The 24,516-nt window shown below is 37.5% G+C and overlaps 1 protein-coding gene across 1 annotated transcript; it reads left to right on the top strand.

Annotated features, from left to right (window-relative positions):
- Positions 1–16,347: 16,347 nt before the first annotated feature.
- On the top strand, positions 16,348–23,784 carry LOC103785525 (vomeronasal type-1 receptor 5-like). Its single transcript, XM_014343633.4, is given in 1 exon segment — positions 16,348–23,784. A coding segment is annotated over 1 exon segment (1,074 nt). The 3' UTR covers positions 17,422–23,784.
- Positions 23,785–24,516: the final 732 nt, after the last annotated feature.

Here is a 24,516-nt window from a genome sequence, read left to right as displayed (position 1 = left end):
ACCAAAACAGAGATATAGACTAATGGAACAGAACAGAGCCCTCAGAAATAATACCACGCATCTACAACTATCTGATCTTTGACAAACCTGACAAAAACAAGAAATGGGGAAAGGATTCCCTATTTAACAAATGGTGCTGGGAAAACTGGCTAGCCATATGTAGAAAGCTGAAACTGGATCCCTTCCTTACACCTTATACAAAAATCAATTCAAGATGGATTAAAGACTTAAATGTTAGACCTAAAACCATAAAAATCCTAGAAGAAAACCTAGGCAATACCATTCAGGACATAGGCATGGGCAAGGACTTCATGTCTAAAACACCAAAAGCAATGGCAACAAAAGCCAAAATTGACAAATGGGATCTAATTAAACTAAAGAGCTTCTGCACAGCAAAAGAAACTACCATCAGAGTGAACAGGCAACCTACAGAATGGGAGAAAATTGTTGCAATCTACTCATCTGACAAAGGGCTAATATCCAGAACTAAAAAGTACTCAACAAATTTACAAGAAAAAAACAACCCCATCAAAAAACAGGCAAAGGATATGAACAGACACTTCTCAAAAGAAGACAGTTACGCAGCCAAAAGACACATGAAAAAATGCTCATCATCACTGGCCATTAGAGAAATGCAAATCAAAACCACAATGAGATATCATCCTACACCAGTTAGAATGGCAATCATTAAAAAGTCAGGAAACAACAGGTGCTGGAAAGGATGTGGAGAAATAGGAACACTTTTACACTGTTGGTGGGACTGTAAACTAGTTCAACCATTGTGGAAGACACTGTGGCGATTCCTCAGGGATCTAGAACTAGAAATACCATTTGACCCAGCCATCCCATTACTGGGTATATACCCAAAGGAATATAAATCATGCTGCTATAAAGACACATGCACACATATGTTTATTGCAGCACTACTCACAATAGCAAAGACTTGGATCCAACCCAAATGTCCAACAATGATAGACTGGATTAAGAAAATGTGGCACATATACACCATGGAACACTATGCAGCCATAAAAAATGTTGAGTTCATGTCCTTTGTAGGGACATGGATGAAGCTGGAAACCATCATTCTCAGCAAACAATTGCAAGGACAAAAAGCCAAACACTGCATGTTCTCACTCATAGGTGGGAACTGAACAACAAGAACACTTGGACACAGGAAGGGGAACATCACACACTGGGGCCTGTTGTGGGGTGGGGGGAGTGGGGAGGGATAGCATTAGGAGATATACCTAATGTAAATGATGAGTTAATGGGTGCAGCACACCAACATGGCACATGTATACATATGTAACAAACCTGCACGTTGTGCACATGTACCCTAGAACTTAAAGTATAATAAAAAATATATATTAATAAAATAGAATTATGACCTCTAAAAAGAAAGAAAGAAAAAAAAAGAAACTGTGGTATAAATGAATGAGAACTGAGTCCCCAAACCATGGCCCAGACTATCACTTCTTGGCAATGGAATTAGATAGAAGTTTAGTTTGTAGTAATATCCTGTTACTAGTGTCTTTACAATCCCAAGGCATTTATTAATATGTTATTGTAGAGAAGAAGCAGGAAAACAGACATAGAGAAAATTGAAATAGTTCTCCTAAAAATGGAATGCAACTCGAATGGGAAGCTGACACTTCAATCTTGCCTATGTTTTCCTGATTGCTACAAAAATTACAATGAGAGCAAAGTGTGTGAATTTTTTTGTCAAAAAGTTTGCAAAGTCTTACCTCCTCACTTTGCTTGTATCTCATTAGCAAAAGGGAGTAGAATATGCTCACCTTCTGGAAGTCAGGACAAAGAGTCAGAAAGGAGTCAGTAGAAGAAAAAAAGCATTTTAAATCTGTAATGCAGGATGACTCAGAGTCAGACTGTCCTCCTTCCTTAATGGGAAAAGCTGGCACATGCCTGAGCATAAAAAGAGAAAGGGATTTTTGACTTTGAATATGTTTAAGAATATCTGAAAAATTTCTCAGTAAAATCCTTAAATGCAGATTTTTCTCCAACTTAGGTTTTCTGTTTTTTTTAAAATTTGATTCTTGGGAGACATAAAAGAAAAATATCTGTAATTTTGACTTGGCCTTTTATTTACCTTATTCTTGGTCCTGCCCCAGTTTTCTTCTTTTCTGAAAGCATATTACAGAGAGTATGATGGGATTACCTAATCACAAACTACCAGGTTGACATTTGTGGTAAATCATTTAACTTTATTTTATAAAGAATATTTTTATTGATTAAATAAAAATTTGAGTTTTTAGAAGAAGATACATTATAATTCTATCACAATAAAATATTTTGAACAAAAGGAAATTTTAAAAATAATTTTAATTTACTCATCCATTTATTAAGAAAATAAAGTAAAACCAACAGTTTATCACTCATTGTCTTGTGACTTTAGGTAATTAAAAGTAACACTAAAAATATTTCAATAAAATTTAGAGTTGAGATGTCACATTCTTTTCCAGCTAAATATGAATTACTTTTCTAACTGTGAAATCAATTAAGTCACTAGGGAGAAGATATCTCAAGTTATATGAAAGATACAGTAAGAAGTTGGTCACTAATTACAGTGATGAAAAAGGTAAAATATGGTTACTTGTTAAAATTATATTTCTCATGCAGTTTTTTTTTTTTTTTTTTCTGAGACAGGATTGTGCTCTGTTGCTTGGGCTGGAGAGTAGTGCCATGATCATGGCTCACTGCAGCCTTGGCCACCTGGATTCCAGCAATCCTCCCACCTCAGCTTCCTGAGTAGCTGGGACTACAGGTGTGCATCACCACACCCAACTAATTTTTTAGCTTTTTATAGAGACGGGGGTCTCACTGTGTTGCCCAAGCTAGTCTTGAATTCTTGGGCTCAGGCAATCCTCCCACTTTGGTCTCCCAAAGTTCTGGGATTACAGATGTGAGCCACTATGCCGTACCATCCCATGCATTTTTGAAAATACTAATCACTATGACATCACAAATGGAAAATAATTCTATCACTTTGTTTTCTTCTCACAACATCCTTAGAGCATTTTGAATTGAATAAAGTGCCCAATATTTCAAAGAATGTAGTGAGAAACAAATGAGAAAGAAGACATAGACCTTTATTTTGTGGAGAAATAAACATAAGAACCATTATGGGATTCATTTGGTATAAATTTATTACGCAGAAGAAACTATAAATTGAGTATTCAAAAATAATTGAATACATTCACATTTTTAGTCTACCTCACATTCAGGTTTTAAAGTAACAGGAGTGTAAAAAGATATCAATAATATAAATAAATAAAAATCTAGAATCATTTCTAGAAAAATTATTGCTGAAGTGAGCTTTTGTCTAAAGTCTACTATTCTTTCCAAAAGCAGAGGGGGTTAAAATAACAAAAACCAAAAACAAATAAAGCCTACTGAATCTAAATTAACTAAAGTATTAGATATTATTAGATTCTGAGCATTATTATAAGTTATTCTGTACCTTAAGAGAAAATCCTGCCTCTTGCATGTGCCTGGGTAGACCCTAAATAGTCAGTCACTGAAATTATTGTCCTAGACCTACATTTCTTTCCCGCTGCCTCACTGTCGCTCTTTCTCAGACTGAAAAGCTAAGCAACACTTACCAAGCAGGGTTTTGAGAGTGTGTTTTTCCATGTGAGGACAGCCACGCTGCTGTTATATAAAAAGAATATCATTACCTCATCTCTCCCCCTCTCCCCGGATGAGCAATTTTCCTATTACCTTTGAAATACGGCAATGTCTGGTTGTTTTGGTAAGAAGCAGTCTCAAAAGGGAAAAAGAGGTACTTACTTTACTTACCAAGTAAAGCAAAGTAAATAGCGACACCTCCTCAGTTGAACACTTTTTAATGTCATAATCCACAATGTATAAACCTGGGGTGTTCATGTGATTATATCACACTAAGCCAAACTAAATCCCCACTTCCACTTGACCTAGCTTGTACATCAATGTCATGTAGGATAAGCTCGAACACATTGAGAACTGAAAATTGGAATATAAACTAATTACTTTTTTTGTTTATTTGTTTGGTTTTTCTTGAGATGCAGTTTCGCTCTCATTGCCCAGGCTGGAGTGCAGTGGTGCCATCTCGGCTCACCACAACCTCCACCTCCCAGGTTCACGTGATTCTCCTGCCTCAGCCTTCCCGAGTAGCTGGGATCACAGGCATGCCCAACCATGCCCGGCTAATTTTGTATTTGTTTAGTAGAGACAGGGTTTCTCCATGTTGGTCAGGCTGGTCTCAACTCCCGACCTGAGGTGATCCACCCGCCTCGGCCTCCCAAAGGGCTGGGATTGCAGGCGTGAGCCACCGGGCCCGGCCAACTTACTACTTTTAACTTGTCTTTCTTTACTGAAATGGTGAAGGCAAGGAGACACTAGTAGCAATGAGCAGGCCATATATTCAGATTTTTGAAAAACTATTTTATTAAGATTTGACTGACATATAAAAAGTTGTACATATTTAAGGGTAAGTATATGCTACAAGACCATAACCACCATCATGGCCATAAACATATACATCACTTCCCAAAGTTACCTTCTACATCCTTTATTATTGTTGTTCTTTTTGTTTGCTTGGTTGGTTTTGTGTTATTTTTTATGAACATTTAACATAAGATCTACCCTCTTAGCAAATTGAAGGTAAACAGTACAGTTTTATTAACATTAACTGTAGACACCAAGTTATATATCTTGAGAATTTATCTTGCATAACTATAACTTTGTACAATTTAACCATTACTTCTTCATTTCCTCCCCCATCCAGCCCTTGACAGCCATCATTCTATTCTCAACTTCTGTGAGTCCATTTTAGATCCTTCATATATAGGTGAGATTATGCAGTATGTGTTTTTCCCTTACAGCCAGATTTTGATTTCTAAATACCTATTTCCATATAAGCCTAACCATGATTCTTTGGTCTTGAGTAGGAAATATATAAAATGGGCCTTTGTCAAAAAGCAAGAAAGCACTACAAGATGAGTGAGATTTCATCAAAAAGATAGACAAGACAGAATTTAGGGGCTTCCAAGGGTAAATTGGGGATGACATTTTTGTTATTGTTTGTTTTTTTTGAGACAAAATCTCACTCTGTTGCCCTGGCTGGAGTGCAGTGGTGCCATCTCGGCTCACTGCAACCACCACCTCCCAGGTTTGAGTGATTCTCCTGCCTCAGTCTCCCAAGTAGCTGGGATTACAGGTGTGCACCACCATGACCAGCTAATTTTTGTATTTATTTATTTATTTGTAGAGACGGGGTTTCACCATGTTGTTGAGGCTGGTCTCAAACTCCTGGTCTCAAGTGATCTTCCCACCTTGGCCTCCCAAAGTGCTGGAATTACAGGCATAAACCATCGTGCCCAGCCCAAACTGGGGACATTTGGACATCAAAATAAATATTGACTAGAATTAATGCAGCTGAGTGCCATGGTGCATGCCTGTAGTCCCAGGTACTTGGGAGGCTGAGGCAGGTGGATCACTTGAGCCCAAAAATTTGAGGCCAGCCTGTGCATCATAGCAAAGCCTAGTCGAAAAAAAGAACTAATGCTTTCGATATATAAATGTTCATTATCCCACTCTCAGTGTTACTTAAAAAAGAGTATGAATATTGTGTGTGTAATAACATAGATGAAAAGCAAATGTCAAACTCACCCTATCTACCAGTCAATCTTAAAAATGTCCAATCAATAATGCTACCCAGTCTCCGAATACAGTGTAAGATTTCCCTGGGCAAGGAGGCAAGCCCAAGACCATTCTTATTTCTGGAGTACCTCCTTGCCCATTTCTAGTGGCTGAGCAATAATTCCACCCAATTTCTGAGCCTTGCCCAACTGCAAGATCCAAACAGTAATACCACTCAGCCTGGAGACACAGCCTGAGACCCTCCTTTATAAAGGTGACAGCAGAGCCCAGTCCACAGCTCCTCCTGACTGAAGAGCCCAGCTACTGATTTCACCAGACCTCATAGCCCAGCCAGAAGCTTTAGCTGATCTCAGAGCACAGGCCACAACCCAGCCCAAAGAGAGAATGTGACAGCAACCTCCTCCTGTCCATGGTCACTGCAATTTGAGCCATCCAGAACCCAGGTTAGAATAAACAGTAAAGGACTAGTCCCATGAAAGAACACATGTGAAGACTGGGAGATGTGGCCATGGTTTTAAAATGACAGACACCAACACAAGGACACAAAGATTATGAAGAATCAGTAAAATATGACACTACCAAAAGAAACTAATAAAGGTCCAATAATAGATTGTTTAAAAATGAAGATCTATGAACTAAGAATGGAATCCCTTAAAGAAGTTCACTGAGTGATTAAAAAAAAGAGAAAAGAAAACTAAATGGAATTAGGAAAATATGACACAAAGAAAAAGAGAAGATTGAAAAAATAAATAGAAACAATAAAACAAACAAATAGAAATCCTAGAAAGGAAGAATAAGATGACAGAAGTAAAAAATTCAATAGAAACCTCCAATAGCAGACTTGATTAAACAAAAGAAATAATCCATGAGCTTGAAGAAAGAACATTTGAATTTATCTAATGAGAGAATCAAAAAGCAAAAAGAATAAAAATGAATGAAGAAAACCTACAGGATCTATAGTATACTATCAAGAAAGCTAATACTTGCATAATAGGAGTTCAGAAGGAAAAGAGAAAGAGAGAAATAAACAAAAAGCTTACTTTTAAAAATTATGGGCCAGACAGGGTGGTTCATGCCTATAATCCAAGCACTTAGGGATGCTGAGGCATGAGGACCATCTGAGATCAGTAGTTCCAGAGCAGCCTGGGCAACTCCAAAAATATATTTTTAATAAAAATTTTGATAAATTTATATCATTATAATATATAGTTAAAATTTATTAAAATAATAACTATATATTATATTATTTTATAAGTAATGTAAATTTTAAATAAGATATTTTAATAAATTTAATTTTTGTCACTACAAAAAATAAATTAAAAAAAATTTTTTTAAGATGGTTAAGGCCAGATGCAGAGGCTCATGCACTTTGGGACACTGAGGTGGGAGGAATGCTTGAGCCCAAAAGTTAGAGATCGGCATAGGCAATATAGTGAAAGCCATCTATAAAAAAATTTAAAAATTAGGCAGCCATAGTGGTGCATGCCTGTAGTCCCAGCTACTTGGGGGGCTGAGGTGGGAGAATTGCTTGAGCCCAGGAGGTCAAGGCAGCAGTGACTTATGATTGTGCCACTATACTCCAGCCTGGGGGACAAAGCAAGGCCCTTCCTTAAAAAAAAAAGAAATTATGGTTAAAAATTTCTGAATGTGGGAAAAGATATGAGCATCTAGGCATAAGAATCTCAGTGATATTCAATTAAACTCAAGCCAAAGAATAGCTCACCTAGAAGTATTAAGAAAAATCTCTCAAAATCAAAGAAAAAAAGGAAATTCTGATATCACCATGATGTAAAAAATATCACATACATGGGAGCCCCCAGTGTAGTTATCAATGAATTTTTTTAACATTTTTAATTTTTGTGGGTACATAATAGGTGTATATATTTATGGGGAACATAAGATGTTTTGTACAGGCATGCAATGCATAATAATCATATCATGGAGAATGGAGTAGCCATCCTGTCAAAAATTTATCCTTTGTGTTACAAATAATCAAATTACACTATTTTAGTTAGTTTTAAGTGCACATTTAAATTATTATTGCCGATAGTCACCCTGTCGTGCCATGTAAGTGTAGGTCTTATTCATTCTTTCTAACTATTTTTTGTACCCATTATCCACCCCTACTTCCCTCCCAACCCCTCACTACCGTTCCCAGCTTCTGGTAACCATCCTTCTACTCTCTATCTTCATGAGTTTAATTGTGTTCATTTTTAGATCCCACAAATAAGTGAGAATGTACATTGTTTGTCTTTCTGTGCCTGGATCATTTCACTTAATATAATGATCTCCAGTTCCATCCATGTTGTTGCAAAGGACAAGATCTTATTCTTTTTGAAATCATCATTCTCAGTAAACTATTGCAAGGACAAAAAACCAAACACTGCGTGTTCTCACTCATAGGTGGGAATTGAACAATGAGAACACATGGACACAGGAAGGGGAACATCACACTCTGGGGACTGTTGTGGGGTGGGCAGAGGGGGGAGGGATAGCATTAGGAGATATACCTAATGCTAAATGACGAGTTAATGGGAGCAGCACACCAGCATGGCACATGTATACATATGTAACTAACCTGCACATTGTCCACATGTACTCTAAAACTTAAAGTATAATAATAAAAAAATTTTTAAAAAAAGATCTTATTCTTTTTGATGGCTGAATAGTGCTCCATTGTGTATATGTACCACATTTTCTTTATCCATTCATCTGTTGATGGACATTTAGGTTGCTTCCAAATCTTGACTATTGTTAAAGGGCTGCAACAAACATGGGACTGAAGATACCCCTTTGATATCTGACTTCCTTTCAGTGGGACGGCTGGATCACATGTTAGTTCAGTTTGTAGTTTTTTTTGAAGAACCTTCAAACCATTCTCCATAATGGTTGTACAAATTTATATTCCCACTGGAGTGTACAAGGGTTCCCTTTTCTCATGCCCTTGCCAGCATTTTGTATTGCCTGTCTTTTGGATATATGCCATTTTAATGGGAGTGAGATGATATCTTACTGTAGTTTTGTCTTCCATTTCTCTGATAATCAATGATGTTGAGCACCTTTTCTTTTCTTTTTCTTTTTTTTTTTGTTTTGAGACAGAGTCTTGCTCTGTCACCCAGGCTGGAGTGCAGTGGGGCAATCTTGGCTCACTGCAAGCTCCACCTCCCGGGTTCATGCCATTCTCCTGCCTCAGCCTCCCAAGTAGCTGGGACTACAGGCGCCTGCCACCACGCCCAGCTAATTTTTTGTATTTTTAGGAGAGACGGGGTTTCACCATGTTAGCCACGATGGTCTCGATCTCCTGACCTGGTGATCTGCCCACCTTGGCCTCCCAAAGTGCTGGGATTACAGGCGTGAGCCACCGCGCCCGGCCAAGCACCTTTTCATATGCTTATTTTCCATTTGTATGTCTTCTTTTGAGAAATGGTTAATCAACCCTTTTGCCCATCTTTTGATCAAATTATTAGATTTTTTTTGTATAGAGTTGTTTGAGCTCCTTATAGATTATGGTTACTAACTCCTTTTCAGATAGGTGGTTTGCAAATATTTTTTCCTATTCTGTGGGTTGTCTCTTAACTTTGTTGATTGTATTTGCTGTGCAAAAACTTTTTAACTTGATGTGATCTCATTTGTCTATTTTTGCTTTGGTTACCTGTGCTAGTGGGGTATTGCTCAAAACATTTTTGCCCAGATCAATGTCCTGGAGATTTTCTCCAGTATTTTCTGGTAGTAGTTTCATGGTTTAATGTCTTAGATTTAAGTCTTTAGTCCATTTTCATTTTATTTTTATATATGGTGAAGGAGAGGGGTCTAGTTCCATTCTTCTGCATGTGGATATCCAGTTTTCTCAGTACCATTTAATGAAGAGACAGTCTTTTCCTCCAGTGTATATATATTCTTGGCATGTTTGTTGAAAATGAGTTTACTGTAGGTATGTGGAATTATTTCTGAGTTCTCTATTCTGTTCTATTGGTCTATGTGTCTACCTTTATGCCAGTGCCACGCTGTTTTTGGTTATTACAGCTCTGTAGTGTAACATGAAGTCAGGTAACGTGATTCCTCCAGTTTTGTTCTTCTCGTTCAGGATAGTTTTGGCTATTCCGGATCTTTTGTGGTTTCATATAAGTTTCAGGATTGTTTTTTCTATTTCTGTGAAGCATTTCATTGGTATTTTGACAGGGATTGCATTTTATTTGTAGATTGCTTTGGGTAGTATAAACATTTTAACAGTATTGTTTCTTCCAATACATGAACATGAAATATCTTTCCATTTTTTGGTGTCCTCTTCAATTTCTTTCATCAGTGTTTTACAGTTTTTATTATACAGATCTTTCACTTTTTTGGTTAATTCTAGGTATTTAACTTTATTTCTGGCTGCTGTATATGGGATTCCTATTTTTTATTTCTTTTTCAAATTGTTCACTGTTGGCATAAAGAAGTGCTACTCATTTTTTATTTTATTTTATTTTTTTGGAGACAGAGCCTTGCTCTGTCGCCCAGGATGGAGTGCAGTGGCGCGATCTCGGGTCATGGCAAGCTCCACCTCCCGGGTTCACGCCATTCTGCTGTCTTAGCCTCCTGAGTAGCTGGGACTGCAGGCACCCGCCACCACGCTCAGCTAATTTTTTTGTATTTTTAGTAGAGATGGGGTTTCACTGTGTTAGCCAGGATGGTCTTGATCTCCTGACCTTGTGATCCACCCACCTCGGCCTCCCAAAGTGCTGGGATTACAGGCATGAGCCACCGTGCCCAGTCATAGAAATGCTACTGATTTTTGTATGCTGATTTTGTATTCTGCAACTTTACTGCATTTACCAGTTATAATAATTTTTTAGTGAAGTCTTTATGTTTTGCCAAACATAAGATTATATCATCTGCAAAAAGGATAATTTGATTTCTTCCTTTCCAATTTGAATGCCCTTTATTTCCTTCTTTTGTCTGATTGTTCTAGCTAGAGCTTCCAATACCATATTGAATAACAGTGGTGAAAGTGGGCATCCTTGTTGTGTTCCAGATCTTAGAGGAAAAGATTTCAGTTATTCTCCACTCGGTATATTAGCTGTGAGTCTGTCACATATGGCTTTTATTATGTTCTTCCTTCTATACCCCGTTTTTTGAAAGTTATGAAGGAATGTTAAATTTTGTCAAATGCTTTCTAGTATCATTTGAAATAATTATATGTTTTTTTCCTTCATTGTGTTGATATGATGTATCACATTGATTGATTTGCATATATTGGACCATCCTGGCATCCTAGGGAATAATATCACTTGGTCATGATGAATTATCTTTCTAATGTATTGTTGTATTCAGTTTGCTAGCATTTTGTCAAAGGTTTTTGCGTCAATAATCATCAGAGATATTGGCCTGCAGTTTTCTTTTTTGATGTGTCTTTGGTTTTTGTATCAGTGTAATACTGGCCTCGTAGAACGAGTTTGGGAGTATTCCCACCTGCTCTATTGTTTGAAATAGGATTTGGGTAGGATTGGTATTAGTTCTTCTTTAAATGGTAGAATTCAGCAGTGAAGCCATTGGGTTCCAGGCTTTTCTTTACTGGGAGGCTTTTTATTACGACTTTGATTTTGTTACTTGTTATTGGTCTGTTCAGGTTTTGGATTTCTTCATCATTCAATCTTGGTAGGCAGTATGTGTCTATGAATTTGTCCATTTCTCTAAATTTTCCAATTTATTGGCATATAGTTTCTCATAGTAGCCACAAATGATCCTCTGAATTTTGCAAATTATTTGTAATGTCTCCGTTTTCATGTCTGATTCTATTTATTTATATAGTCTCTCTTTTTTTTTCTTAGTTTGTCTGGCTAAATGTCTGTCATTTTGTTTGACTTTTCAAAAGACAACATTTTTGTTCATCTTTTGTATTGTATTAATTATTTCAATTTTAATTATTTCTGCTCTGATCTTTGTTTTCTCTTTCACTAATTTGGGATTTGGTTTGTTCCTGCTTTTCTAGTTCTTTAAGATCTATCATTAAATTTTTTATGAAAAGTTTTCCTTCTCTTTTCTTACAGTCACTTACAGCTATAAGCTTCACTCTTAGCACTGCTTCTGTTGTATCCCATAGGTTTTGGTATGTTGTGTTTCCATTATTATTTGTCTCAAGAAATTTTTCAATATTCTTCACAATTTCTTTTTTGACCCACTGTCATTCCGGAGCATATTGTTCATTTTCCACGTATTTGTATAGTTTTCAAAATTCTACTTGTTTTATTCCATTGTGGTCAGAGAAGATGCTTAACATTATCTCAACTCTTCTGAATGTTTTAAGACTTGTTTTGTGACTTAACATATGGCCTATCCTTGAGAATGATCCATGTGCTGAGCAAACGAATGTGTATTCTGCAGCCAATGGATAAAATGTTCTGCAAATATGTGTTAGGTCCTCTTGGTCTACAGTGCAAATTGAGTCTGATTTTTTGGTTGATTTCTGTATGGAAGATCTGTCTAATAATGAAAGTGGGGTGTTGAAATCCCTATTATTGTAGTATTGTCTGTCTCTCTCTTTTGGTCTAATAACGTTTGCTGTATATATCTGGGTGCTCCAGTGTTGGGTGCATATGTATTTAAAATTGTTACATCCTCTTGCTGAATTGGTCTTTTATCATAATACAGTGAACTTCTTTGTCTTTTATAGTTTTTATTTTGAAGTTCTTTGAAATTTAGGGAATTTTTATTTTATTTGAAATGTCCTGGCCGGGCGCAGTGGCTCACGCCTGTAATCCCAGCACTTTGGGAGGCCGAGGCGGGCGGATCACGAGGTCAGGAGATTGAGACCATGCTGGCTAACACGGTGAAACCCCGTCTCTACTAAAAATACAAAAAATTAGCCGGGCGTGGTGGCGGGCGCCTGTAGTCCCAGCTACTCGGGAGGCTGAGGCAGGAGAACAGCGTGAACCCGGGAGGCGGAGCTTGCAGTGAGCCGAGATCGCGCCACTGCGCTCCAGCCTGGGCGACAGAGCGAGACTCCGTCTCAAAAAAAAAAAAAAAAAAAAAAAAGAAATGTCCTAAAGATATCATGTAGAAAAAAAAAAGTAGCAGGATTATTTTAATTTTGTCACATAATAGTGCTTGGTTCTTTTTAATTGCATAGGGTAATACATTTTAACAGATGACTATCTTGTCATCTTTTTAATCACTGTAATTAGACAATGCCTTTTTAATATATCTGACATATATCTGGAACTGTCATCTTTTGCTTGGTGATTTAGTTGATTTTACACTTAGAAATGTGACTCATATTTTATTAGAAGATAATATAAAGCCTCATTTTTGTATCTTATTAAAAATTCTTTCAGTTTTACTGTTTTAATTATCTAAAGTCTCAAGATGTGAGTGGGAACATATTTTATAGCAGTCTCAGTTAATTGTATTAATAGATAAGAGTAAATAGTTCAAATGTTTTCTACCTCTTGTTAAAAACACTTTATCAGTAAATTTATAATGCACTTTCTTTCAAAGTCTCAAATTATAATTCATTCATCAAAAATGCAGTTCACAAAAAAAGTCAGATAATTTGCCACAAATGACAATGAGTGGTTTATGATATGTCCATCATATTCTGTATAATTAGTTGCTTTCAAAGGATAATAAAATTATAGTAGGACCATAAGTAAGATGAATAAAAGAACAAAGTCAATATGGCAAAGATTTGTCTTTCCTGTCTCCCAGGAAGTGAAGCATAAAATCTCAGGAAATCTGAATAGGAGAAAATCTACATTTAAAGCCATGCATGGATAAAATTTCAGAGCCTCCTTATACTTATTAAAAGTGGAAAAAGTCCTCCTTCTTTCCCTGAAAATGTGTGCCGTCTGATCACATTAAGGATATAATTTGGATGTCTGTCCCCTCAATATCTCATGTTGAAATGTGATTCCTAGTGTTGGAGGTGGGGCTTGGTGAGAGGTGTTTTGGTCATGGGGGCAGATTCCTCATGAATAGCTTGGTGCCCTTCCTATGGTAATCAGTTCATATGAGACCTGGTTGTTAGAGCCTGGGACCTCCTCCCTCACTTGTTTTCTCTCTCACTCATGTGGCATGCCTGCTCCCCTTCCCCTTTCAGCGTAATTGGAAGCTTCCTGAGGCCTCACCAGAAGCAGATGCTGGCACTATGCTTCTTGTACAGCCTGCATAACTGTGAGCCAAAATAAACCTCTTTCCTTTATAAATTACTCAGCTTCAGGTTTTCCTTTATAGTAACACAAAATGAACTAATACAAGGACAAATTGAATTTAGAATGAACCTGAGACCTGGACTGTAGATTTTAAATAGTTCATTTTCCTTCAGCTGACAGTTTCAAGGCCTTGAATGTGAAAAGGGGAATGTATTCTATGCCCTTTCACTAACCTGGGGCGCAAACAAAGTCAGGGCATAAACTTTGCAAATTGTTTAAACAACAGAAGTCTTACTTATTTAAAAAATGTAAATTGACAGTTTAAAATTCTATATGTTTATAGTGTCTAAAGTGATGTTATAATTTATTAAGACAATGTGGAAAATTAAATCAAGCTAATTAACATGTTCATCACCTCAAATATTTTCATTTTTATGGTGAGAGTATGTTAAATTTACTCAGTAATTTTGAATTTTACAATGCATTATTAACCATATTTACTACAGTGTGCAATAAATCTCATTTTAAAAAAACCTTATTCCCCCAATCTAACTGAGATTTTGTGCCCTTTGACTGTCATCTTTCCTTTCCCCATGTACCCCAGCTTCTATAGCCATGGTCCTACCATCTGTTTCTATGAGTTTAATTGTTCTAGATTCTACATTTTGTGAGAACATAAAGTATTTGTCTTTCGTGCCTGGCTTATTTCACTTAGCACGATGTCCTCCAGGTTCATCCGTATTGTTATAAATGACAGAGTTTCCTTGTATTTTAAGGCTGAATAGTACTCCATTTTTTATGTATACCACATTTTCTTTATCCATTTGTCTGTTGATAGACACTTAGGTTGATTTCATAACTTGACTATGGTGAATAGTTCTGTAATGAACATGGGAGGGATTTCAAATCTTTTAGGTAAATGCTGAAATAGATAGTAATTTTATTTTTAGTTTTGTATGTATGGACATTTAAACCTCCATTCTATTTTCCGTAATTGTTGTACTGATCTACATTCCTACCAACAGTCTAACCTGTTCCTTTTCTTCACATCCTTCCTAACACTTGCTCTCATAATTTTTGTAGTGATCAGGAAAATAGAGAAGTTTGAAATGTGAGTTTCCCATTAGAATTACATTCTATTCATGGTAGAACTTCTCCAATTTATTTTCCATCTCCTTCCTCCTACTTCATGTCTACAATGACATAGATGCCTTGAATTATAAACATTCTAGTAATAGGATAGAACTGTGAACTAAACCGTATATCCAATTCACTTGCCAAAGAAGTGATAGTCTGCGCCATGGTTTTGGAAATTAGTTCTCATTCATGAATTCCAAAGTTTCCTAATAATCTTTTTTTTTTTTTTTTTTGAGATGGAGTCTTGCTCCGTCGCCCAGGCTGGAGTGCAGTGGCGCGATCTCAGCTCACTGCAAGCTCCGCCTCCTGTGTTCATGCCATTCTCCTGCCTCAGCCTCCCGAGTAGCTGGGACTACAGGTGCCCGCCACCACGCCCGGCTAATTTTTTGTATTTTTAGTAGAGACAGGGTTTCACCGTGTTAGCAAGGATGGTCTCGATCTCCTGACTTCGTGATCTGCCCACCTCAGCCTCCCAAAGTGCTGGGATTACAGGTGTGATCCCAGCCCCTAATAACCGCACCCAGCCCCTAATAACCTTTTTTAATCTTAGTGAAGTTGTATGTTTCATACACAAATTTTGTCACATGGCCTATGATAACAGAGTTATAAATTAAGTATATGCAAAGTTATGCATTGTGTAGAAATAAAATAATAATGCAATATTCATTTATACTGATTTTGACTCCTCAAAATATTTATTATATATAATATTGATTTTGTAACTATAACATTAATATTCTATTGGTGCAACTTGTTAATTAATAAATATAAATAAAATAATGTAAAAAATATACACACACACAAGCACATGTGTACACACACACGAGGGGTAAATGGCTAAGTACTTTAATTTTACTTAGACGTGCTCATCCCTGTAATCCTACCACTTTGGGAGACTGAGGCAGGAGGATCACTTGAGCTCAGGAGTTTGAGACCAGCCTGGGTAACATAGTGAGACCTCATCTCTACTTAAAAAAATAACTAATAATAAATAAATAAAATAAGAATAAAGAATTACATGATTGAGTTGTATCTTGGATGGTGAGAAATAAATGATTCAGATTTAAGCTATAGGCCAGGTGCAGTAGCTCATGCCTGTAATCCCAGCACTTTGGGAGGCCGAGGCAGGTGGATCACCTGAGGTCAGGTGTTCAAGACCAGCCTGGCCAACATGGTGAAACCCCATCTCTACTAAAAATACAAAATTACCTGAGTATGGCAGCACATGCTTGTAATCCCAGCTACTCAGGAGGCTGAGGCCAGAGAATCACTTGAACCCAGGAGGCAGAGGTTGCAGTGAGCCAAGCTTGCACCACTGCACTCCAGCCTGGGTGACAAAGAGAGACTCTGTCTCAAAAATAAAATAAAATAAAGATTTAATCTATATTTGTAGTTTAGAAACTAATGATTCCAGATCATAGAGATGTTGAAATTGGTTATTATTGAGAACATGGCAGAAATTATGCTATTCTCATTAGATCTCTTGCTTTTCTCCACAGATATCCTTTGCTTTAATTTTCCTTCTAAGAAGATCAAACTTCCTGGTTTTATTACCATACAAATCTTCTTTTATCCACAAGCCAGCTTTGGAATTTCAGCAAACACCATCCTTCTTCTTTTCCACATCTTCACCTTTGTTTTCAGTCACAGGTCTAAGTCCATTGACATGATAATTAGTCACCTGTCTCTCATCCACATACTGCTGCTCTTCACCCAGGCAATATTGGTGTCCTTAGACTTCTTTGGTTCACAGAATACTCAGGATGATCTTAGGTGTAAGGTCATTGTCTTTTTAAACAAGGTGATGAGGGGCCTCTCCATCTGCACCCCCTGCCTCCTGAGTGTGCTCCAGGCCATCATCAGCCCCAGCATCTTCTCCTTGGCAAAGCTCAAACATCCTTCTGCAAGTCACATCTTAGGATTCTTCCTTTTCCCATGGGTCCTCAACATGTTCATTGGTGTAATCTTCTGCTGTACACTGCGGCTACCCCCAGTGAAATGGGGCCAGTCTTCTGTTTGTCATACAGCACTGTTCCTTTTTGCCCATGAGCTACACCCACAGGAGACTGTTTTTCACACTAATAACTTTGAGGGATGTCACCTTTATAGGGTTCATGGTCCTCTCAAGAGGCTACATGGTGATTATTTTATACAGTAAATAAGAGGCTATCTCAGTGCCTTCACACAGCCAGCCTGTCCCTGAGTCTCACCAGTGAAAAGAGCCTCCCAGACTATCTTACTGCTGGTGAGTTTTGTCTTCATATATTGGGTGGACTTTATGTTCTCATTTTCAAGGGGTGTGACATGGATAAATGATTCTCTGCTAGTGTGGTTCCAGGTTATTGTGGCCAATAGCTATGCCACAATTAGTCCTTTGATGCTAATTTATGCTGATAACCAAATATTCAAGACTCTGCAAATGTTATGGTTTAAATATTTGTCTCCTCCAAAGCTCATGTTGAAATTTAATCGCCAATGTGGCAGTACTAAGAAGTGATGAGAGGTTAATCCATTCATAAACTCATGAATTAATGGGTTGTCATGAGAATGGGACTGGTGGCTTATAAGAAGAGGAAGAGAGACCACTCAGCTTCCTTGCCATATGATGCCGTCTGCTGCCTCAGGACACTACAGAGTTCCCACCAGCAAGAAGGCTCTGATCATCTGGTGAGATATTGGACCTTCCATAACTGTAATAAGCAAATTCCTTTTCATTAGAAATTGCCCAGTTTCAGGCATTGTGTTATAAGCAACAGTAAATGGACTAAGATCTTCTTACTAAGTTGTCAGAAAATAAGAATAAATGTTTAAAAAGAAGTGATGAAAATTAAGACTTAAAAATGAAATTGGCCATCACCTAGGGTTTTTACATGTCACATGATATTTTGTCTCTGTGTAAATTTTTAATGGGTATTATTAATCTCTGTTGCATCTGATTTAGGAACTTTTATAATATGGCAGAAAAGCACTTGTAGATATTTGATCACATTTTATACATCAATCATATATGTCCATAGGCTTTTTTTTTTTTTTCTTTGAGATGGAGTTTTGCTCTTGTTGCCCAGGCTGGAGTGCAATGGCATGATTTTGGCTCACTGCAACCTCTGCCTTCAAGTGGAGGATCTGTTGGTTTTGAGTTATATTTACCCAGCAGTCAAGGAAAACCTAAACAAAGACATTAATTTGAAAATGCCCCAGCTGTAGGGCATGGGGCTTTTGGAAGAAGCAAATACAAATTTTTTTTTTTTTTGAGATAGGGGTCTCTCTATGTTGCCCAGGTTAGTATTAAACTCCTGAGCTCAAGCAATCTTTTCACCTTAGCCTCCAAGGAGGTCCAGGTTCAAGCGACTTTCCTGCCTCAGCCTCTGGAGTAGCTGGAATTACAGGCACCTGCCACCATGCCCAGCTAATTTTTGTACTTTTAGTAGAGACGAGGTTTCATCATGTTGGACAGGCTGGTCTCGAACTCCTGATCTCAGGTGATCCACCCGCCTTGGCCTCCGAAAGTGCAGGGCTTATAGGCGTGAGCCACCACGCCTGGCCTTCCATAGGCTTTTTATTTCTTGTGTTCTATTCTTTTTTTTCTCATCTCAGGCCAGATTTCTGGAATCATTTTCTTTTTTTCCTGAATTATATTATTTGAAAATTGTTTTATTGAAGATCAGTTTAGGCAAACTATTGCCATATGATCTGAAATGTCTTTCATTCTCCTTTTTGTAAAAGTTAAAGTACACAGTTTTATGTTGACAATCTCACATCACATTTTCAAACAAATATTTCCCTGAGTCCCAACTTCCATTTTTGATTTTGAAAATTACACAGACATTTACAATATTGTTTGTGTGTGTGTGTGTGTGTGTGTAACTTAAATTTCCCTCTCCTCCTAGCTAACTTTAACTTTTATCAATTTATGGTTGATATTCCTATGACACTCTGGTGGATCTGTCTACAGATATTTCTATTTTTTTTTTTTTTTTTTTTTTTGAGACGGAGTCTCGCTCTGTCGCCCAGGCTGGAGTGCAGTGGCGCGATCTCGGCTCACTGCAAGCTCCGCCTCCCGGGTTCACGCCATTCTCCTGCCTCAGCCTCCCGAGTAGCTGGGACTACAGGTGCACACCACCACGCCCGGCTAATTTTTTGCATTTTTAGTAGAGACGGGGTTTCACCGTGTTAGCCAGGATGGTCTGGATCTCCTGACCTCGTGATCCGCCCGCCTCGGCCTCCCAAAGTGCTGGGATTACAGGCGTGAGCCACCGCGCCCGGCCCAGATATTTCTATTTTTTATATTACACTTATTTAATATTCTTCATTAATCTTCATTAATTCATTAATTTAATTAATTGGACCTTTTTGTTTTACTCCTTATATCACGTAACTTCTTTTATATACTTTACATTCCTTTGTTTCCGAGTTCACATTCTAGGAAACTTATTCAGCCAAATAGCTTGGTTTTACTAAAAGTTTTTTTCAGTTCTGTATCAACTGCAATCTAACCATTTCATTGATTCTGGGTACACAATTTTTAAAAAAACTTTGTTTGCAGTTGTTCTATTTAGTCACTTTTCAAATATGCCACATCATGCTTCTAGTCTCCTACTATTTACTCTTTAAAAATTTAAATTCACTTTTGTTTTATCTTAATCTGATATTCATATCTCATATCGCAAGGTATAATTCTGATAATTTCTGGTTTTGATAATTATTAATTCTGCTGGCTTGTTTGTTGCCTACTTTGTAATTTAATTGTCATAAGTGACATCATTTTGTTCCTTGAGAAGGCTGAGGGTCTCAGTGATAGATGACCGGAAAGAAAATTTGGAAGCTTGACACAGTGGCACACATTTGTAATTCTAGAAACTCAGGAGGCTAAGGTGAGAAGATTGCTTGAGCCCAGGAGTTTAATACTAGCCTGGGCAACATGGAGAGACCCCTATCTCAAAAAAAAAAAAAAAAAAAAAAAGAGAAAGAAAATTTGTATTTGCTTCTTCCAAAAGCCCCATGCCCTACAGCTGGGGCATTTTCAAATTAATGTCTTGGTTTAGGTTTTCCTTGACTATTTATGCCAGATAAATATAACTCAAAACCAACAGGTCCTTTATTCCCCTCAGAGTTTAAGTATCAAGGTAGAAATAGTTCCATTGTGTAATCTGGCTTACCAACTTCTCTTTTGACTCAAAGTATAAAACCTTGAAAGTATTAGCATTGTGTAGGTGTCCCAGTTTCATTCAATGGGTTAAATAGATTGATGTTATTTTCCCTTTACCTACACAATTGACATAAATCAACATTTCACATTGGTAGTACCAGCCAATCCCTTCAGAGGAGCCCGGGCATCCCTGTTTGATTTCAACCAAGCTTAAGAATTGTCTTTATTTTATTCCCATGGGGATTCCCTCTATTATCTTGTAGGTTCAGCTAGACATTTAAATATATATTAATTTATACACCATTTACAAACTAAAGAGTTTCTGCAAAGCAAAAGAAACTATCAACAGAATAAACAGACTATCTACAGAATCAGAGAAAACAATTACCAACTGTGCATCTGGCAAAGTTCCAGAATCTATAAGGATTAGCCCATAATATCCAGAATCTATAAGGAACAAATCAATAAACCAAAAACAAACAGCTCCATTAAAAATGGGCAAAGGACATAAATGCTTCTGAAAATAAGACATTCGATAAGCCAAAAACATAAAAATGCTCATCACTACTTATCAGCAAAATGTAAATTAAAACCACAAACTATCTGACACTAGTCAGAAGGGCTATTATTAAAAAGTCAAAAAATAACAGTTGCTGGAGAGTTTGCAGAGAAAAGGGGGTGCCTGCACACCATTGGTAGAAATGTAAGTTCATTCAGCCACTGTGGAAAGCAGTCTGGAAATTTCTCGAAGAACTTAAAACAGAACTACTATTCAACCCAGCAATCCCACTACTAGGTATACAATCAAAGGAAAATATACCATTCTATAGAGAAGATACATGCACTTGTATGCTCATCACCACACTATGCACAATAGCAAAGACATGGAATGAACCTAAGTGTCCATCAGTGGTGGACTGGATCAAGAAAATATGGTACATGTACACCATCGAATACTATGCAAACAAAAAAGAGTAAAATTATGCCTCTTGCAGTAACATGGATGCAGCTGGAGGCCATCATCTTCAATGAATTAACTCAGAATCAGAAAACAAATACTGGCCAGGCGCAGAGACTCACGTCTGTAATCTCAGCACTTTGGGAGGCCAAGTGGGGCAGAACACATGAGGTCAGGAGCTCAAGGCCAGCCTAGCCAACATGGTGAAACTCCACCCATCTTTACTAAAAATACTAAAAATTAGCTGGACATGGTGATGGGCACCTGTAATCCCAGCTACTCGGGAGGCTGAGGCAGGAGAATTGCTTGAACCTGGGAGGCAGAGGTAGCAGTGAGCTGAGATCCTCCATTGCACTCCAGCCTGGGCAACAAGAGCAAAACTCTGTCTCAAAAATAACATAAAATAAAAATAAAATAAAATATAAAAATAAATAAACCTATTTGTCATTTGTGTGTCTTCTTCTGCGAAATATCTGTTCAAGTAATTTTCTTCTTTTTTAATTGGGTTCTTTGTTTTCTTGCTGTCGAGTTGTTTGAATTTTTTTTTTTTTTTGAGATGGAGTCTCACTCTGTTGCCCAGGCTGGAGTGCAGTGGTGCAATCTTGGCTCACTGCAACCTCCGCTTCCCAGGTTCAAACGACTCTTGTGCCTCAGCCTCCCAAGTAGGTGGGATTACAGGTGTGCACCACCACACCACGCTAATTTTTGTATTTTTAGTGGAGAGGGGGTTTCACCATGTTGTCCAGGCTGGTCTTGAACTCCTGACTTCAGGTGATCCACCCACCTTGGCCTCCCAAAGTGCTGGGATTACAGGCGTGAGCCACTGCACCAACCAAGTTGTTTGAATTCCTTACATATTTGGGATATTAGCCACCTATCTGATGTATGGTTCGTAAATATTTTCTATCACTCTGTGGATTATGTCTTCACTTTGTTAATGGTTTCATTTGCTGTACAGAAGCTTTTTAGTTTGATGCAATCTCATTTGTCTATTTTTGCCTTTGTTGTCGTGCTTTTGGGGTTATACAAAAAAAAAATTACCAAGTCTAGTGTTATGGGCCTTTTCCCCATGTTTTCTTATAGTGGTGTTTAAAATTTCAGGAAACTCTTAACATTTTTAAACATTGCCTATTTGATAGTTATTTTCTCCCCACATCATTTCTGTGTAAAAAATTTTTTCTCTGTTTTTTTTTTGACTAGTTTATTTTGTAGTTATACATCTTTTTCTACAAAAAAAGTTTGGAATTTTTAATGATTTCTGATTTTTTCTGTGTCTAACTCATTGATTTCTTATTTTTAAATTAACACCTATGTTTTTATTCATTTATAGTCCTCATTGTTGAGTTGAGGTGGTAATACATTAGTTGCATTATTTATATAGATTTAAATATTGTAAATATACATTCAATAACTGGACTTTCAGCTGTCTGAAAAATGCTGGGGGATAATTGGGTATGGATATTTCTAAGTATTGTGTATTGTCACCTTTTTGTGTTGTAATGCATCTTTCTCACTTTGTTTGCTGTTTGTCATGTTACTGTGTTAGATACTAAAAGATAAATTTTTACTTACTTTCTGTTTTTTTTTTTTTAGAGATGAGATCTCACGCTGTCACCCAGGCTGGGGTACAGTGGTGTGATCATAGCTCACTGCAGCCTCGAACTCCTGGGCTCAAGCAATTCTCCTGCCTTAGTCTCCATAGTAGCTAGAAGTGCAGATACCTCTTTGATATACTGATTTCCTTTCTTTTCAATATATACACAGCAGTGGGATTGCTGGATCATAGAATAGCTCCACTTTTAGTTTTCTGAGGAACATCCAAACTGCTGTCCATAGTGGTTGTACTAATAATTTACATTCTCACCAACAGTGTACGAGGGGTTCTCTTTTTTCCACAACCTCATCAGCATTTGTTATAGCCTGTGTTTTAAATATAAGCAATTTTGGCTAGGTGCAGTGGCTCACGCCTGTAATCCCAGCACTTTAGGAGGCCGAGGTGGGCGGATCACAAGGTCAGGAGTTCAAGACCAGCCTGACCAATATGGCGAAACACTCTCTCCACTAAAAATACAAAAATTGGCCAGCCGTGGTGGAAGGCACCTTTAGTCCCAGCTACTCAGGAGGCTGAGGCAGGAGAATCGCTTGAACCTGGGAGGCAGAGGTTGCAGTGAGCTAAGATCATGCCACTGCACTCCAGCCTGGGCAACAGAGCAAGACTCTGTCTCAAAATATATATATAATTTTAACAGGGGTGAAAAAATATCTCATTGTAGTTTTGATTTGCATTTCTCTAATGATCAATGATGTTGACCACGTTTTTATATACCTGTTGGCCATTTGTCTGTCTTCCTTTGAGAAATGGTGATATGGTTTGGATCTGTGTCCCCACCCAAATTTCATGTGGAATTGTAATCCCCAATGTTGGAGGTGGGGCTTGGCAGGAGTTGATGGGATCATGGGGGCAGAGTTCTCATTAATAGGTTTGCACCATCAACTCGGTGCTATTCTCATGATAGTGAGTGAGTTATCATTAATCTGGTTGTTTAAAAGTGTGTAGCACCTCCCCCATCTCTGTTGCTCCTGCTCCAGCCATGTAAGATGTGCCTGCTTCCCCTTTGTGCCTTCTGCCATGATTATAAGTTTCCTGAGGCCTCTCCAGAAGCAGAAGCCACTAGGCTTTCTATATATCATGCAGAACCATGAGCCAATTAAACCTCTTTTCTTTATAAATTACCCAGTCTCAGGTATTTTGTTATAGCAATGTGAGAACAGACTAATACACATGGCTATTCAAATACTTTGCCCATTTTTTAAATCAGATTTTGCATTTTTCCCTTTAGAGTTATTTGAGTTCCTTATATATGCTGGTTATTAACCCCTTGTCTTATGGGTAGGTTGCAAATATTTTCTCCCATCCTGTGATTTGTCTATTCACTTCGTTGATTGTTTTCATTACTGTGCAGACGCCTTTTAACTGGATGTGATACAACTTGTCCATTTTTGTTTTGGTTGCCTGTGTTTGTGGATATTACTCAAAAGTATTTTTGCCCAGACCAATGTCCTGCAAGTTCCCCAATGTTTTCTTATAGCAGTTTCTTAGTTTAAGGTCTTAGATTTAAGTCTTCAATCCATTTTGATTTGATTTTTACATGGCAAGAGATAGGCTCTAGTTTAATTCTTCTGCATATGAATATGCAGTTTTTCCCAGGACCATTGATTGAAGAGACTCTTTTCTCCAGTGTATGTTCTTGGCACCTTTGTTAAAAATGAGTTCACTGCAGGTGTGTGGATTCATTTCTGAGTTCTCCATTCTGTTCCACTGGTCTATGTGTCTGTTTTTATGCCAGTACCATGCTGTTCTGGTTATTACAGCTCTTTAGTATAATTTGAAGTCAGTTAATGTGATCCCTCCAGTTTTGTTCTTTTTTTAGGATAACTTTGGCTATCCTGGGTCTTTAATTGTTCTATGTAAGTTTTATGATTGATTT

This window comes from Pan paniscus, chromosome 1 (assembly GCF_029289425.2).
Source record: "Pan paniscus chromosome 1, NHGRI_mPanPan1-v2.0_pri, whole genome shotgun sequence".
Classification (NCBI taxonomy): Eukaryota; Metazoa; Chordata; class Mammalia; order Primates; family Hominidae; genus Pan; species Pan paniscus.
The sequence above is the reverse complement of the archived record's forward strand: the minus strand, read 5'-3'. Positions and strand labels throughout refer to the sequence as shown.